The sequence below is a fragment of the Danio rerio genome, chromosome 4, assembly GCF_052040795.2.
Source record: "Danio rerio strain M-AB ecotype USA chromosome 4, GRCz13ab, whole genome shotgun sequence".
In the NCBI taxonomy this organism is placed as follows: domain Eukaryota; kingdom Metazoa; phylum Chordata; class Actinopteri; order Cypriniformes; family Danionidae; genus Danio; species Danio rerio.
Genome location: NC_141024.2, coordinates 71,501,024 through 71,515,496, shown reverse-complemented (window position 1 = coordinate 71,515,496; position 14,473 = coordinate 71,501,024). Strand labels below are relative to the sequence as shown.

At 42.3% G+C, this 14,473-nt stretch overlaps 2 protein-coding genes across 12 annotated transcripts in view; both read right to left on the bottom strand.

Annotated features, from left to right (window-relative positions):
• Positions 1 to 14,465, bottom strand: part of LOC100150280 (NLR family CARD domain-containing protein 3-like) — a 29,893-nt gene extending 15,428 nt beyond the window's left edge. For 2 of the 10 annotated variants that reach the window (XR_015484010.2, XM_087249853.2), the window contains exons 1-8: positions 14,300 to 14,465; positions 12,594 to 12,651; positions 10,588 to 10,683; positions 10,380 to 10,475; positions 5,634 to 7,430; positions 3,708 to 3,881; positions 3,392 to 3,565; positions 933 to 1,106 (exon numbers count right to left, since the gene is read on the bottom strand). Coding sequence is in view for 5 of the 10 variants with exons in the window: in XM_087249853.2 (XP_087105979.2) it covers positions 933 to 1,106; positions 3,392 to 3,565; positions 3,708 to 3,881; positions 5,634 to 7,430; positions 10,380 to 10,475; positions 10,588 to 10,683; positions 12,594 to 12,607 (2,525 nt within the window). In the remaining 5 variants the exon portion in view is untranslated. Of the gene's footprint in view, positions 1 to 932; positions 1,107 to 2,663; positions 3,059 to 3,160; positions 3,566 to 3,707; positions 3,882 to 5,633; positions 7,431 to 10,379; positions 10,476 to 10,587; positions 10,684 to 11,252; positions 11,339 to 12,593; positions 12,652 to 14,299 lie in introns of those variants that run through there. The other 8 variants (XR_015484009.2, XM_087249851.2, XR_015942542.1 and 5 more) reach the window with 6 other exon arrangements.
• The window catches only part of si:cabz01054394.7, a 202,854-nt gene that overhangs the window by 136,442 nt on the left and 51,939 nt on the right, over positions 1 to 14,473 (bottom strand). The gene's annotated exons all lie outside the window — the stretch shown is intronic.

The window sequence follows — 14,473 nt, the reverse complement described above, 5'->3', positions numbered from 1 at the left end:
GTACTAACATTAAAACTTCTCAATTTGCGGAGGAGATAGAGGCGCTGACTTGCTTTCTTATAAACCGCCTCTACATTACTATTAAAATTCAGTTTATTGTCAATAATTGTGCCTAAATACTTGAAATTTGAAACCTGCTCTACTATTTGTCCGTTTATGGTGACTGGTTTAAAGAGTCCAGTATGTACTCTTCTTGTTTGACTCCCCAGACATAACTCTTTTGTTTTCCCAATATTTAGATGTAATGAACTTTTGCCAAACCAATCTATAATACTATCAATATATCTAAAATATAAGGTGCTATTCATTTCTTCCTGACAGGAAACCAATGCCAGATCATCAGCATATTTTATGAGTGTGAGATTGTCATCAATATTGCACTGCAGTTCATTAATATATATAGAAAATAAAAGAGGTGATAGTACACAACCCTGAGGTACCCCTATATTTAAAACAGAGCAGTCAGACATAGCATGATTAACACAGACACGTTGTGGTCGGTTTTTTAAAAACTCTGATCCATATAATCAACCAGTTACTTACTCCTAAATTATGAAGACGTTCTAAAAGAAGATTAGGTTGAACAGTATTAAAAGCAGCTGAAAAAGTATTCTAACATACGTATTTGGCCTATCTAGATGATGTTGAACTTTGTTGGTGAATCATAAGTTGAATAAAGCGGGACCGGCAATCATAAGCATGTGATCCTCTCGAAATTAGTTTATAAATAAACTTCACTTAGCATCTTCAGTATGGTTTTTCATAGGTCAAAGATGCCGGAGTATTATGTCACTAGGCATAACAGTAAACAAATGTATGCATTTTAAATTTTCTTGGGTAAACGGCACCACATGGTCAGTTCAAGGCAACGACAGTATGAGTACACCCACAATCTGATGTTAAAAGAAGCCTGAAATATAGTGTGAGCTCACCTCAGTGTCTCCAGTTTACAGCGAGGATCCTTCAGTCCATCAGAGAGCAGCTTCACACTCGCCTCTCGTAGTTTATTCCATGACAGATCCAGTTCTCTGAGGTGTGAGGAGTCTGATTTCAGAGCTGAAGCCAGGGCAGTATAACCTTCGTCTGTGATGTCACATGCGCACAACCTGTAGCGCACAATGTTTCTCTCAGTTCAGCAGTAGCACAAACAACAATTACAGAGTCTCTAGGCTAATGTAACCCCGCCAGCTCTACACCACCCAACCCGCTCCGAGCTGGTTTCGAACCAACAACCTTCCGCATGGGAGTCGGGTGCTCTACCAAGGAGGCTAAAGACCATGGCCTCTGTCGCTAGAGCAACTTTTAGAGGTCAGATGAGTGAGGATTACCTGCACAGCACACACTAGCTGGCCTCCGTTACACTCACCCCCCTAAACCTCACGGCACCAATGTAACCCCGCTGGCTCTACACCACCCAACCCGCTCCGAGCTGGTTTCGAACCGGCAACCTTCCGCATGGGAGTCAGGTGCTCTACCAAGGAGGTAGAGCCGTTACCTCCGTTACACTAACACCAGCTAATGTTGATCAGTCAACACAAATAGGCTCAAAAACATATGGGAAGAAGTAGCTAGCATGTTGCTATGAGCAATTAGATATGCCCCTGTCCTTTACATACAAACTCGCATCATTTTGACATGTTTTCCTTTTCTGTCTGCTCGTGAAAGTGAGGTCAAAATGGTCTAATATTGCTCTGCAATGAGCAGAACTAGTGTTGTCTCCAACTTGGCTTATTTTTTGTGTCAGGTGGTTCTTTACCTTGTTAAGAAGTGCATTTAAAATCGGTGGTCAGCAGTCTGTGTACGTCATGTTTTGGTGATGGTACGGCTCACTAGCAAACTCACCCAAAGAGGTACTGTTACATTCCTGTACATTTCTGTGTTGCGTGATTATTATTTATATATATTTTTCTCGCTAGTCTCCCTCTTTCTCTCTCCGTGCTCGCTTGCTCTCTACCTCTCTCCCGCTTCCACCTATACAGTGGCTCCGATTGGCTACCGCTGCCCAGCTGTTTGCCGTGCCCCCCTTGACGTCACCCAAGGTCTCCAATCCAGCCGCTGCCACCGTGGCATAAAAGTGGTGACAGGACGCTACTCTGGAGGCCCTGAATTTCTGTGTTGTGCTGTGTGTCAGTGATTTTGATACATGTCTACTGTGTGTTACAATTTGGTATCTGTCCGTTATTTGCCTGTTCTCCATTTGTCTACCGTCAGTGTCATGCGCGAGAGTGGGACAGGTAAGAATGTCGCGCGACATACATTGTGCACAAGTAGTTTGAATATCTCTGTTAGTAGACACACTAGGTAGGGGGCGTGCTCCACCCACTGTACTTTTGTTTTTTTCTCATCAGATATTAGCGTAGGTTAGGTAGTGCGAAATAGACGCGAAGATTTCTTTTCAATAACTTGTAGTTTTCTTTTGGATAGTTAGGGTAGAGGTTGGGCCAAATAGATTGTTTTGTTTTATTAATTTCTATTGTTTGGACGATGCCCGCGTCTCATTTCCCAACTCTTCCACATCTGGTCAAACGTCTTATGTCTCATTTGTTATCTGTGAAATTCAATGTGTCTTTGTAAATATTTAATGATCTTTCTATATACATATATATATATATATATATATATATATATATATATATATATATATATATATATATATATATATATTTTTTTTTTTTTTTTTTGGCATTTATTATTATCACTATCTTTGTAAATAAACTCACTTTATTCCATTTAGCTGGTCTTGGTATTTTTGTCCCTCACTTGTTGATATTGTGTGTTTGTTTATGTGTTTCACACAAGAATTAATGTTACTCCTCTTCCCCTAAAATTACCATCTACTAAAAAGTACCAGGTGCTAGTAAAAAAAACTCCAAAAATGAGCCATACTCAACTGAACCCTGCTGAAAAATCCAGCTTCAACCAGTTTAGGCTGGTTGGCTGGTATTAGCTGGTTGACCAGCCTGGTTTTAGAGGGGTTTTGGCCATTTCCAGGCTGGTTTACAGCCATTTCAACCCTGGTCTTAGCTGTTCAGGCTGGAAAATGACCAGCTAAAACCAGCTTGACCAGCCTGGTTTAAGCTGGACATAGCTGGTTTTGTCTGGGCTCCCACCCTGGCTAGGCTAGTCAAGCTGGTTTTAGCTGGTCATCTCCCAGCCTGACCAGCTAAGACCAGGCTGGAAATGGCTGGAAACCAGCCTGGAAATGGCTAAAACACTTCTAAAACCAGCCTGGTCGACCAGCTAAAACCAGCCCATCAGCCTAGGCTGGTTTAAGTAGTTTTTTCAGCAGGGAACCATACCTTGCCATGTGCTAGCACGCATTCTGTGCATTGCTAATACTACATGCTGTACTTAATTGTTTTAGTTGGCGTTCGGTCAACTGCAATCTCACTTCAGTTTCTCCAGTTTACAGTGGGGATCCTTCAGTCCATCCGAGAGCCGCATCAGACCTGTATCTCCCAGCTGATTCCACGACAGATCCAGTTCTCTGAGGGGTGAGGAGTCCGATCTCAGAGCTGCAGACAGAGCAGCACAACCTTCAACTGTGACTCCACAATCACTCAACCTGCAGATCAATGACACATCGTTTCGGGATCAGTGAAAACCACAAGACATTACACAGTTTAGTTTTCTGAATAACATTATGATGGCAGACCCTTAATATAATAGATAAAGTAGTTTCACTCATGAATAATGTATTATCTTACTCCAGTTTCTCCAGTTTGCAGTGGGGATCCTTCAGTCCATCAGAGAGCAGCTTCAGACCTTTAGCCTCTAGCTTATTCAATGACAGATCCAGTTCTCTGAGGTGCGAAGAGTCTGATCTCAGCGCTGAACCCAAAGCAGCACAACCTTCATTTGTGATGCCACATTTTCTCAACCTGAAAACAATGCAGAACCCTCCTTAATCTATTAGTTCTGAAGTAAACATTTGAAGACTGGGGTTTAGAGACAATCTATGTCAGGGGTGGGCAAACTTGATCCTCGAGGGCCGGTGTCCCTGCAGAGTTTTGTTCCAACACTAGTCAAACACACCTGAACATGCTAATCAGTGTCTTTAAGATCACAAGAAATCTATAAGCAGGTGTGTTTGATTAGGGTTGGAGCTAAACTGTGCAGGACACCGGCCCTCCAGGACCGAGTTTGCCCACCCCTGATCTATGTGGAAGAATTCATTTTTTAAAAAGCCTTTAAATTAGCATCATACCATTAAGTTTAATGTTATTGTGAAAAGAAAAGACATCCAAATGTCTACGGAAAAGTGTCAGGCCAAACTAATCCTACCGCTGACAGTGTGCCAATGTAATGGAGGCCAGCTAGTAGGTGCTGTGCAGGTAATCCTCACTCCTCTGACCTCTAAAGGTGCTCTAGCGACAGATGCTATTGGCCATGGTCTTTAGCCTCCTTGGTAGAGCAACCGAATCCCATGCGGAAGGTTTCTAGTTCGATACCAGCTTGGAGCAGGTTGGGTGGTGTAGGACCGGCGGAGTTACATTGGTGCCATGACCTGGATAGGAGTGAGGTTTAGGGGGGTAAGTGTAACAAAGGCCAGCTAGTAGGTGCTCTGCTGGTACAACCTTTAAAGGTGCTTTAGCAACAGATGCTAGAGGCCATGGTCTTAAGCCTCCTTGGCAGAGCAACCGACTATCAAGCGGAAGGTCGCCGGTTTGATGCCAGCTTGAAGCAGGTTGTGTAATGTAGGAACTAAGGGTGTTACACCAACATAAATGTAAACTGAGCTAAATGTGATTAACGTTTAGAACCATTTTGAGCCTCCCCTTCCCAAAAATGTTGGCATAAATAAACATTAGATAAGGTCATGGTTTTCTCTAAACCCAGTCTGGACTGAACTGGACAGATTTACAAACAAATATTCAGCTGAATTCTTTCTGGCCACTTAAACAAATGCTCTTAAGCAGGGGCGCCCAAACTCTGTCCTGGAGGGCCTGGTTTAGCTCCAGCTTCCTTCAACACACCTGCCAGGAATGTTCTATACCAAGTAAAGCCGCGGTCACACTGGACTTTTCTCCCCATTGACTTCCATTCATGCACACACGAATAAGTGAGACTGTAAACGCATGCTTATGCAGCAACATTCGCAGTTCGCTACGATGGAAGGTTCAAGCTTTGTGAACTCTGACCTGCGAAATTGCATCATGTGATTGTGTGAGACCAATCGAGGATCAAAACATGACCTCTCGGGACAGATTTGTAAAATATGGTTCAATCGCTCGCTTTTTAAATGTCTAATCATTTTGTTTAATCCCGCCCCTTTTCGCAGAACCGTACGACAGAATTTCTCACGCACAAACTCTAGTGTGACCGCAGCTTAAGAGCTTGATTTCCTGGGTCAGGTGTGTCTTATTGGGGTTGGAATTAAACTCTGTAGAACACCGGCCCTCCAGGACCAAGATTGGGAACCCATGGTCTTGGAAAAAAGTCCCACCCAACAATTTACAGTACGCCATTGAGCAGCAGCCACTATTACCAGAAAAAATAATGTTACTCTCAGGGAATGGGTTGGAGACAACTGCCTAGTTTGCCAATGCCTAGAAACGATACTTGCCAACAAAGAAGAGTCAAGCACTGCACTGCAATACACACATCTGATGACTGTCCCCAGGTCTACTTACTGAGCTGATCTGGAGGCCTCAAGTACTGGCAAGAGATTCCGAAGTACTTCATCAGACGCCATGAGGTTTGGTTTGCTCTTGCTGCTTATGTATTTACTCAAATCAAATTTGTCCAACTGCTCCGACGTCAACAAAACAAAGACAACAGCTGACCACTGTGACGAGGACAGTCTGGTGCTTGGAAAACGTCCACTTCTAACATAATCCTGGATATCATTCACAAAAGATTGATCACCCAGTTCATTTAAACAGTGGAAGAGATTGATGGATCTCTCTGGTGAAGGATTCTCATTTATTTTTGATTTGATGTACTCAATCGTTTTCCCTTTGCTGTATGATATGTTTCCAACATGTGTCAGAAAACCTTTGAGGAGCATCTGATTTGACTCCCGCGAGAGACCCAGAAGGAATCGAAGGAAAAGATCCAGATGTCCATTTTTACTCTGTAAAGCCTCATCTACAGCTCTTTGGTGGAGGTCAGAGATTGTTTGACAAGCATGTGCATGTGTTGATCTTAGGTTTTCCCGGAGAACGTCTTTCTTGTGCAGCAATAATGAAAGCAGAACATAAAGAGCGGCTAAATGCTCCTGAATGCTCAGATGAACAAAGCTGAAGACCTTCCCCTGGTAAAATCCCAGCTCCTCTCTGAAGATCTGAGTGCACAATCCTGAGTAAACAGATGCTTCTGTCACGTCAATGCCGCACTCGCTCAGGTCTTCCTCATAGAAGATTAGGTTGCCTTTTATAAGCTGCTGGAAAGCCAGTTTCCCCAGTTTGAGGATCAAGTCTTCATCCTTCACATGCTTCATGTAATCCTTCTCATTCTTAATGCTGGTCTGAATGATCAGAAAGTGTGTGTACATTTGAGTGAGAGTTTTGGGGATTTTTCTTTTCCACGATTTCCTCATCATCTTCTCCAGAACCGTGGCGGAGATCCAGCAGAACACCGGAATGTGGCACATGATGTAGAGGCTTCTTGATGATTTGAGATGTGAGATTATTTTGTTGGCTAAACTCTGATCGCTGATCCTCTTCCTGAGATATTCCTCCTTCTGATGGTCATTGAAGCCTCGCACCTCGGTCAGTCGATGGACAAACTCGGAAGGAATGAGATCTGCTGCTGCTGGTCTGGAGGTGATCCAGATGAGAGCGGAAGGAAGCAGATTGCCCACAATCAGGTTTGTCAACAGCATGTCCACTGAGGTGAATTCACTTACATCACACAACTTCGCATTTTCCTGAAAGTTCAGAGACAGGCGGCACTCATCCAGACCGTCAAAGATGAACAGCACTTTATTTTCTTCACTGGATAACTCCATTTCTTTAGATTCCGGAAAAAAGGTCTGAAGCAGACTTAACAAGCATAGTTTCTTGTCTTTCATCAAATTGAGCTCTCTGAAAGGTAGAGGAAATATTAGCTGGACGTCCTGATTCTCCTTCCCTTCAGCCCAGTCCAGGATGAACTTCTGCACCGAGACTGTTTTTCCGATGCCGGCGACTCCCTTTGTCAGCACAGTTCTGATGACTTTGTCTTGACAAGGTAAAGGTCTAAAGACATCATTGCATTTGATCTGCGTGTCCTGTATTGTTGATCTCCTGGATTGTGTCTCAATCTGTCTCACCTCATGCTCACTGTTGATCTCTCCACTTTCCCCCTCTGTGATGTAGAGCTCGGTGTAGATCTCATTCAGGAGTGTTGGGCTTCCTTGCTTCGCCGTTCCCTCATACAGACACTGAGACTTCCTCCTCAAGTTGGATCTATATGTCTTCGTGGCTTCAGCATGTTGAGGGCCATGGCTGTAAAATTTAGATGACAAAATAATAGAATATGATGTATATTCAAATTTCATACACACTTACACGTCATGTAGAAAATCTGATGACAACCAGAATGTTTAAAAGCAGGGGTGGGCAAACTCGGTCCTGGAGGGCCGGTGTCCTGCACAGTTTAGCTCCAACTCTAATCAAACACACCTGCTTATAGATTTCTAGTGATCTTGAAGACACTAATTAGCATGTTCAGGTGTGTTTGATTAGTGTTGGAGCTAAACTGTGCAGGACACCGGCCCTCCAGGACTGGGTTTGCCCACCCCTGTTTAAAAGGATCACTATGTGTTCAACAAACACAAAAGGTAACATGACATTGAGCATAGATCCCAGGATCCTAATACTTTAAGGCAGGGGTCATTAATCTAGGTCCTGGATGGCCGGTGTCCGCAGGGTTTAGTTCCAACTTGCCTCAACACACCTACCTGAATGTTTCAAGTATACCTAGTAAGACCTTGATTAGCTTGGTCAGGTGTGTTTGATTAGGGTTGGAGCTAAAATCTGAGGGACAACGGCCTTCCAGGAACAAGTTTGGTGACCCCTGCTTTAAGGATTGGGCTAAAGGAAGTTGCGAGGACTCAAATTGTTTTTATTCATTAATAAAACAAAAACAAATATGCAACAAAAACAACACGTTTTAGGGAAAACGTTAAATGATGAATAAAGTCTCGACTGGGCTGACAAGGCAGAACAGGTAGGAACAAGAACAGAAGGAAAAATTGATGAACTGGCACATGACAGCAAACACAAGAACACTATGACGGTTGACAATTGGAGGCGATAGACCAGGGGTGCCCAAACTCAGTCCCAGAGGGCCGGCGTCCTGCAGAGTTTACCTTAAACCCCAATTAGGCACAGCTGAACCACCTGATCAAGCTCTTACTAGGTATACTAAAAACATCCTGGCAGGTGTGTTGGAGCTAAACTCTGCAGGACAACGGCCCTCAGAGACCAAGTTTGGGGAACCCTGGGCTAGACAATAGCACATGGCATAAAAACAAAACCTTGTGCTTGCATCAAACAGAACAATAAAACAAAGCCAGGGCTCTAACTGCATACAAACCAAACATGAAAGTATGCAGCCCCATGTCAACAAAAGCCATGTACTACACAAACTCAACCCAGGCTCATTCTGAAAGCGTAGTCCTGTGGACGTTTCTGGAGGCCATGAAATACGTCCGGGGAGGTACATATTTTTGAGAATCCGCGAGAGGCCGCTGTGTGCACATTTTCCCATCTCATATGTCTCTCACGAGTGCCGTTCGTGCCCAAGCTGTTCTGGCGTAAACCCACCAGAGGCCGCTGTCGACCGACCCACCCTCCTCCTTCCCTAAACCTAACCAGTTTTCAACCCGGGCTCATTGTGGAAACATAGCCCCGCGGACGTTTCTGCGGACCGAGAGATACGTCCCGGGAGGTACGTATTCGAGCGTTTTTTGTTTTTTGCGGATCCGCAAGAGGCCGCTGTGCGCGATTTTTTGCGTCTCGGGCGCCTCTCGGGAGCGTGCGCCGTTCGCGCCCGCGCTGTTCTCACACGAAAAGCCGCCCGGCCGACCCTCCACTTCCTCCTCCTCCTTCCCTAAACCCAAGCGACGGTTTGCAAAAGCCGTCAAGAAAAGAAAAAAAAAAAGCAAAAGCCCTCGTCTTCGCGTTTTCGGATCCTGCCGCGTTTTCGCCCTTATTTTTCGAATTCTGTTTTTCATCTTACCTGATTTCCGGAACCGCTGTTCCCCGGACTCGATCTCGGTCGTCGTCCACCGCGGCCGGCTCCTCCTCCGGGGCCTCTGCTCCGCTGACGCAACGCTGTGAGCTAAGCGGACAAACAGGTTGCATCAGGAAAGCCCTCCACTCGGAGGCGAGCCGTCGGCCGGGGAGCGTGAAGAGGAGGAGCGGAGCGGCGCCACACCGTCCCGCAGCGTTCGCTCAAAAAAAACTAAACGCGTCCGTACGTACCTCCGGCCACGGAAATCGCGGTCTCCAGAAACGTCCGCGGGGCTACGTTTCCAGAATGAGTTCGGGTTGCCAGTTTTACTGACTGACCCACCCAGGCCCCACTCGATTACTTCCCTAAAACCAACAGACGGTTTACAAATGCTATCTAGAAAAAGAAAAGCCCTTGTCTGATTTTTAACCACGTTTTCGGATATTACCACATTCTCACCCTGTCGTTCACTCATTCGGTTTATTTTTTGGATTCTGTTTTTGTCTGATTTCTAGAACCGCTCTTCCTCAGACTCGAAACCCAGTCATTGTCAAGGTCAACTTCTCTCTGCATCAGTCCTCTGATGTACACAACGAACTAACTAGACAAACTAGTTGTGGTGGGAAAGCCGTCCACACGGAGGTAAGCAGTCAGCCGGTAAGCGCCAAAATGAATGGCGTCGTAGCGCCCCGTATCATTCGCTTAAAAAAATGAAATGCAGCCATATGTACCTCCGGCTACACAATTCGGGGTCTCCAGAAACGTCCACGTGTCTACGTTTTCAGAATGAGCCTGTGTTGCACAAACTTGAACTTGTATTGAGACATGAGTGCACAATGTGCAAATACGAGCGAATTCTGCATCAAACTGAAACTTAACTAGACAGAAGTGCCAACAATTAATAGCATGACACAGACAAATGAAATGAATACATGACATCCGATCCACCAAACTTATTCCTTGAGGGTTCTGCAGAGTTTAGCTCCAACCCTAATCAAACACACCTGAACAGGCTAAATAATGTCTTACTAGGTATACATGATACTTCCAGGCAGACGTATTGAAGCATGTTGGAGATAAACTCTGCACGAACACCAGCCCTTTAGAATCAAGATTGAACCAACAGTTTCCAACACTTCAGAATCAAAACAAGCACAAGTGTCAGGATTGTGCATATACATGTGTATTAACCAAAAACAGCTTATTACAGTGTTTACCTAAACCTAAGTTCAGTGCGTTCACTAAACTTCAGTGAAGAATTTGCTGGCCAGTCACTCTTCGTGGACACACAGCTGGGTTCTGGTGGATCCAGTCTGCGAATTAAAGATGAACACACAAGATAATGTAATTAATATATTTGTTTACAGTATAACAGCAGCATATTAAATCAATTCATCATTTGAATGGCTTATAGGCTGTGATTACCTAGACCTAGCATCAGAGTCCCCACTTAAGTTATGTGGAGGATTCATGGACCAGTCGCTCCTAATGGAGACACAGCTGGGTCCTGGTGGGTCCGGTCTGTGCATTTAAGATGAACACACTTAAACGTAATCAACACAACCTTACTGAATGAATGATATAGCTTTTGGAGAACTTTATACAGTTAAAGTCAGAAGTATTAGCCCCCCTGTTTATTTTCTTTTCTAATAACTGATTTATTTTATCTTTGCCATGATGACAGTAAACAATATTTGACTAGATATTCTTCAAGACACTTCTATACAGCTTAAAGTGACATTTAAAGGCTTAACTAGGTTAAATAGGCTGGTTAGGGTAATTAGGCAAGTTATTGTATAGCGATGGTTCGTCCTGTAGACTATCGAAAACAAATATAGCCCAATATATTAATAATAATATTGACCTTAAAATGGTGTTTAAAAAATTAAAAACTGCTTTTATTCTAGCTGAAATAAAACAAATAAGACTTTCTCCAGAAGAAAAAATATTATCAGACACACTGTGAACATTTCCTTGCTCTGTTAAACATCATTTGGGAAATATTGAAAAAAGAGAAAAAATCTAAGAGGGGCTAATAACTCTGACTTCAACTGTATATGAACTAAATTGTTTTGGTATTAGGTTATTACCTAGTCCCAGCATCAGAGTGCCCACTAATGTTATGTAGAGGATTCATTGACCAGTCACTATTCAGGGACACACAGCTGATTCTGATCTGTGCATTAAAGATGAACACAAGTCAATGCAATCAACACAACCTTATATTCAAGACTTTTAAACTGAACCAATGACAGAATTACTCCATTAATAAGGATCTCTCATTCAAGACTTTTGAAATCAATTTATCCTATTAATATGCATTATGCAGATGGGAATTTCACAGCACATGCTAATCCAGCATTTAGAGCTGTTAATTAAGATATTTTATTTAATAAGTGAAGTTTTTGAACTAATTTCGAGAGGAGCACGTGATATAATTGACTGCAGCTGGCCACCTATCTACACTCATTAGTTAGCCAATCAGATCTATCCTAACTCACTATAAGTAGCCTAGCTAGATATTACTCCCTTATCTTAGTTTTCCGAAGAAACCCCCCCATCCACCCCCTTTCTCCTCCTTTCCTCCTTTAAAAAGGGGAGCTCTCGAGAACCACCTGACCTTGTACTCCCCTCACATGCTCTATGGACCTGGCGGGAGCCCTGGGCTCAACTATCTCCAAGCTCAGGGTTCTCTCCCGGGACAGCATGCCAAACCTGCTTACAGTTGTCAAGCAATATCTAAGTGTGAACTCTTGAAATATTTAAAAAAAAAAACTGAAACGGATTCCAGGCAGACACTCTATAATGATCATGTGAACACAGATTATGTAGTAAGCCACATGAAAAATGTTACTATAGTTTTGGAACCATGCCATAGTAAAGTGCAATATACTATATATACCACAGTGTTTACAACACTTTGTGAATGAATCCAACAGAATAATGTAGATTTAACTGCAGTGAACAGATATACTGTAATGTAGCGTACTTTATTTTTTACTACAGTACGCTGTGGTGTATTACATTTTAGTTTAGTTCATTTGTTTACAGGGTCAATGCACACTAATAAACGGTCTTTTAAATGTGCCAGAATTAGCCAGGAATTCATCTTCATTTTCATGTACACTTAGTACAGTATGATGAGTTTGTTTACACTGCCGTAGTTGTACTAGCATAGCAGTTACAGAATTACCACAACAGATTAATTCAAGTACTTTACTATAGTATTGTTCAAAATCACTTACTCTTCAGTGTTTGGACTCGCAGCAGTGAATATTAAAACATATTAAACGGATTTACACTGTTTCAATTCACTATAATCTTCTATGTGAAGCTGCGTAGACACAATCTACAATGTAAAAGCGCAATACAAATAAAGGTGGTTACTTTACATTACTATAGTATTGTTTTAATGAGCAAGATTCACTGACCTGTCGCTCTTCATGGACACACAGCTGAGTTCAGATTACATTTTGCTTCTGGATTCAACTGAAAGAAAACATCAAGTGTGATCAGAATACTAATTAGACATCGCAATTAGGAATATTTCAATTCAGTTGTTTTACTGACGTAATTTACCGAAAGATAGGCTACTAATCGGAACCCTTGGTGAATTAAAACTCTAATAAAATGCCTGTTTTAAATACGAGGATATATATAAGGTTGTGTTAGCGTTAATGTGCAATAGTGATTATTATCAATTGGACAAAACGTCCAAAACTACTTAAATAAAAAAATCTAGCAAATATAGGCTAATAATAATAACTGCTAGTAGCTGCTAAAAAAAGTAAAGGTAAATCTAGCAACACAGTAAAACCCGATGAGTAAAGTTACTCAAACTGTTTGAGGAAACCGATTGCAGCAAACCATACAACTATGTACAGTAAACTATACAACTATGACTATAAAGAGTCATATACACATATATTATTGGTGTTGATCATTTGTGTTGACGGCGCAGTAGGTAGTGCCTTACAGCAAGAAGGTCACTGGGTTGCTGTTTCGAGCCTCGGCTGGGTCAGTTGGCGTTTCTGTGTGGAGTTTGCATGTTCTCCCTGCGTTCGCGTGGGTTTCCTCCGGGTGCTCCGGTTTCCCCCACAGTCCAAAGACATGCGGTACAGACGAATTGGGTAGGCTAAATTACATTATTAAGTCTGTAGTGTATGAGTGTGTGTGGATGTTTCCCAGAGATGGGTTGTGGCTGGAAGGGCATCCGCTGCGTAAAAATAAAAAAATGTGCTGGATAAGTTGGTGGTTCATTCCGCTGTTAATCATCCTGGATTAATAAAGGGACTAAGCTGAAAGGTAAATGAATGAATGCATTTGTGTTGTGGGTAGCGCTGTTACCTCACAGCAGGAAGGTCGCTGGTTCGAGCCATTTTCAAAATGGGGTGTACTCAGTTATGCTGAGCACTGAATATGTTTCATGTGTTCTTCCCTATTTCCTTAATGATTCTGTCACAGTTTGAATAAGATTTGTCAAATTATTATTGCTCTTTGACCTCTGACTCATGATATTTGATATATAATATGTGAATAATTTCCTCTGTGATTTTGTACCACTGTTGCATGACGTTGCAACAACAAAAATATTTTGGGGTTGGGTTGGGGGGGGGTCAAACCAAAAACAACAAACAATAAAAAGTTCCCAAAAGAACCCAAAAAAATCACATAGAATAATTTTTGTCATGTACCATTAAAATATGTGCATTAGAACGTGAAGTTCAGTTATGAAATCACAAAGAGTTCCAAACAATAGCTACTCAAATGGTTTGGTGTTGCTTCAAGTATTAGAGTTAAAACAAAAATACAATTCATTCATTCATAACTCATTCGTATTGAGTTTTGCTTAATATAATCAATTCATGAGTTAGGGTAACTCGTTTTCATTACGTAACCTGTTAAAAAATATAAGCTAAACTAACTTATTTGATTTTCCGAACATTTTTCAAAATACAAATCGAACAAAAGTATGACTGTAACACAATAAACCTGTCCGTGTACGTATCTGTGGAAACATGGACGCCAATTTCTAGTATAAATAATACACTATAATTATAATTAGCAAAAACATTATCCTAATTACGCCGAGGAGGAAACTGCAAATCAAATGACAAACTCTTAAACTAACACTCACCTGTCTGGCTATCTGTTGACAGATCCAAGCACTGATTCTTCATCATGCTCCATCAGGAGAAAATAGCCCAAGGGAGGATTATTACAGCGTTAAAACGATTCGGGTTTACATTAAAAGCGCCAAAAACAGCCGGTGATTTCGCCTCAGAACATCACAGGTCCGGTTTAACCGGTT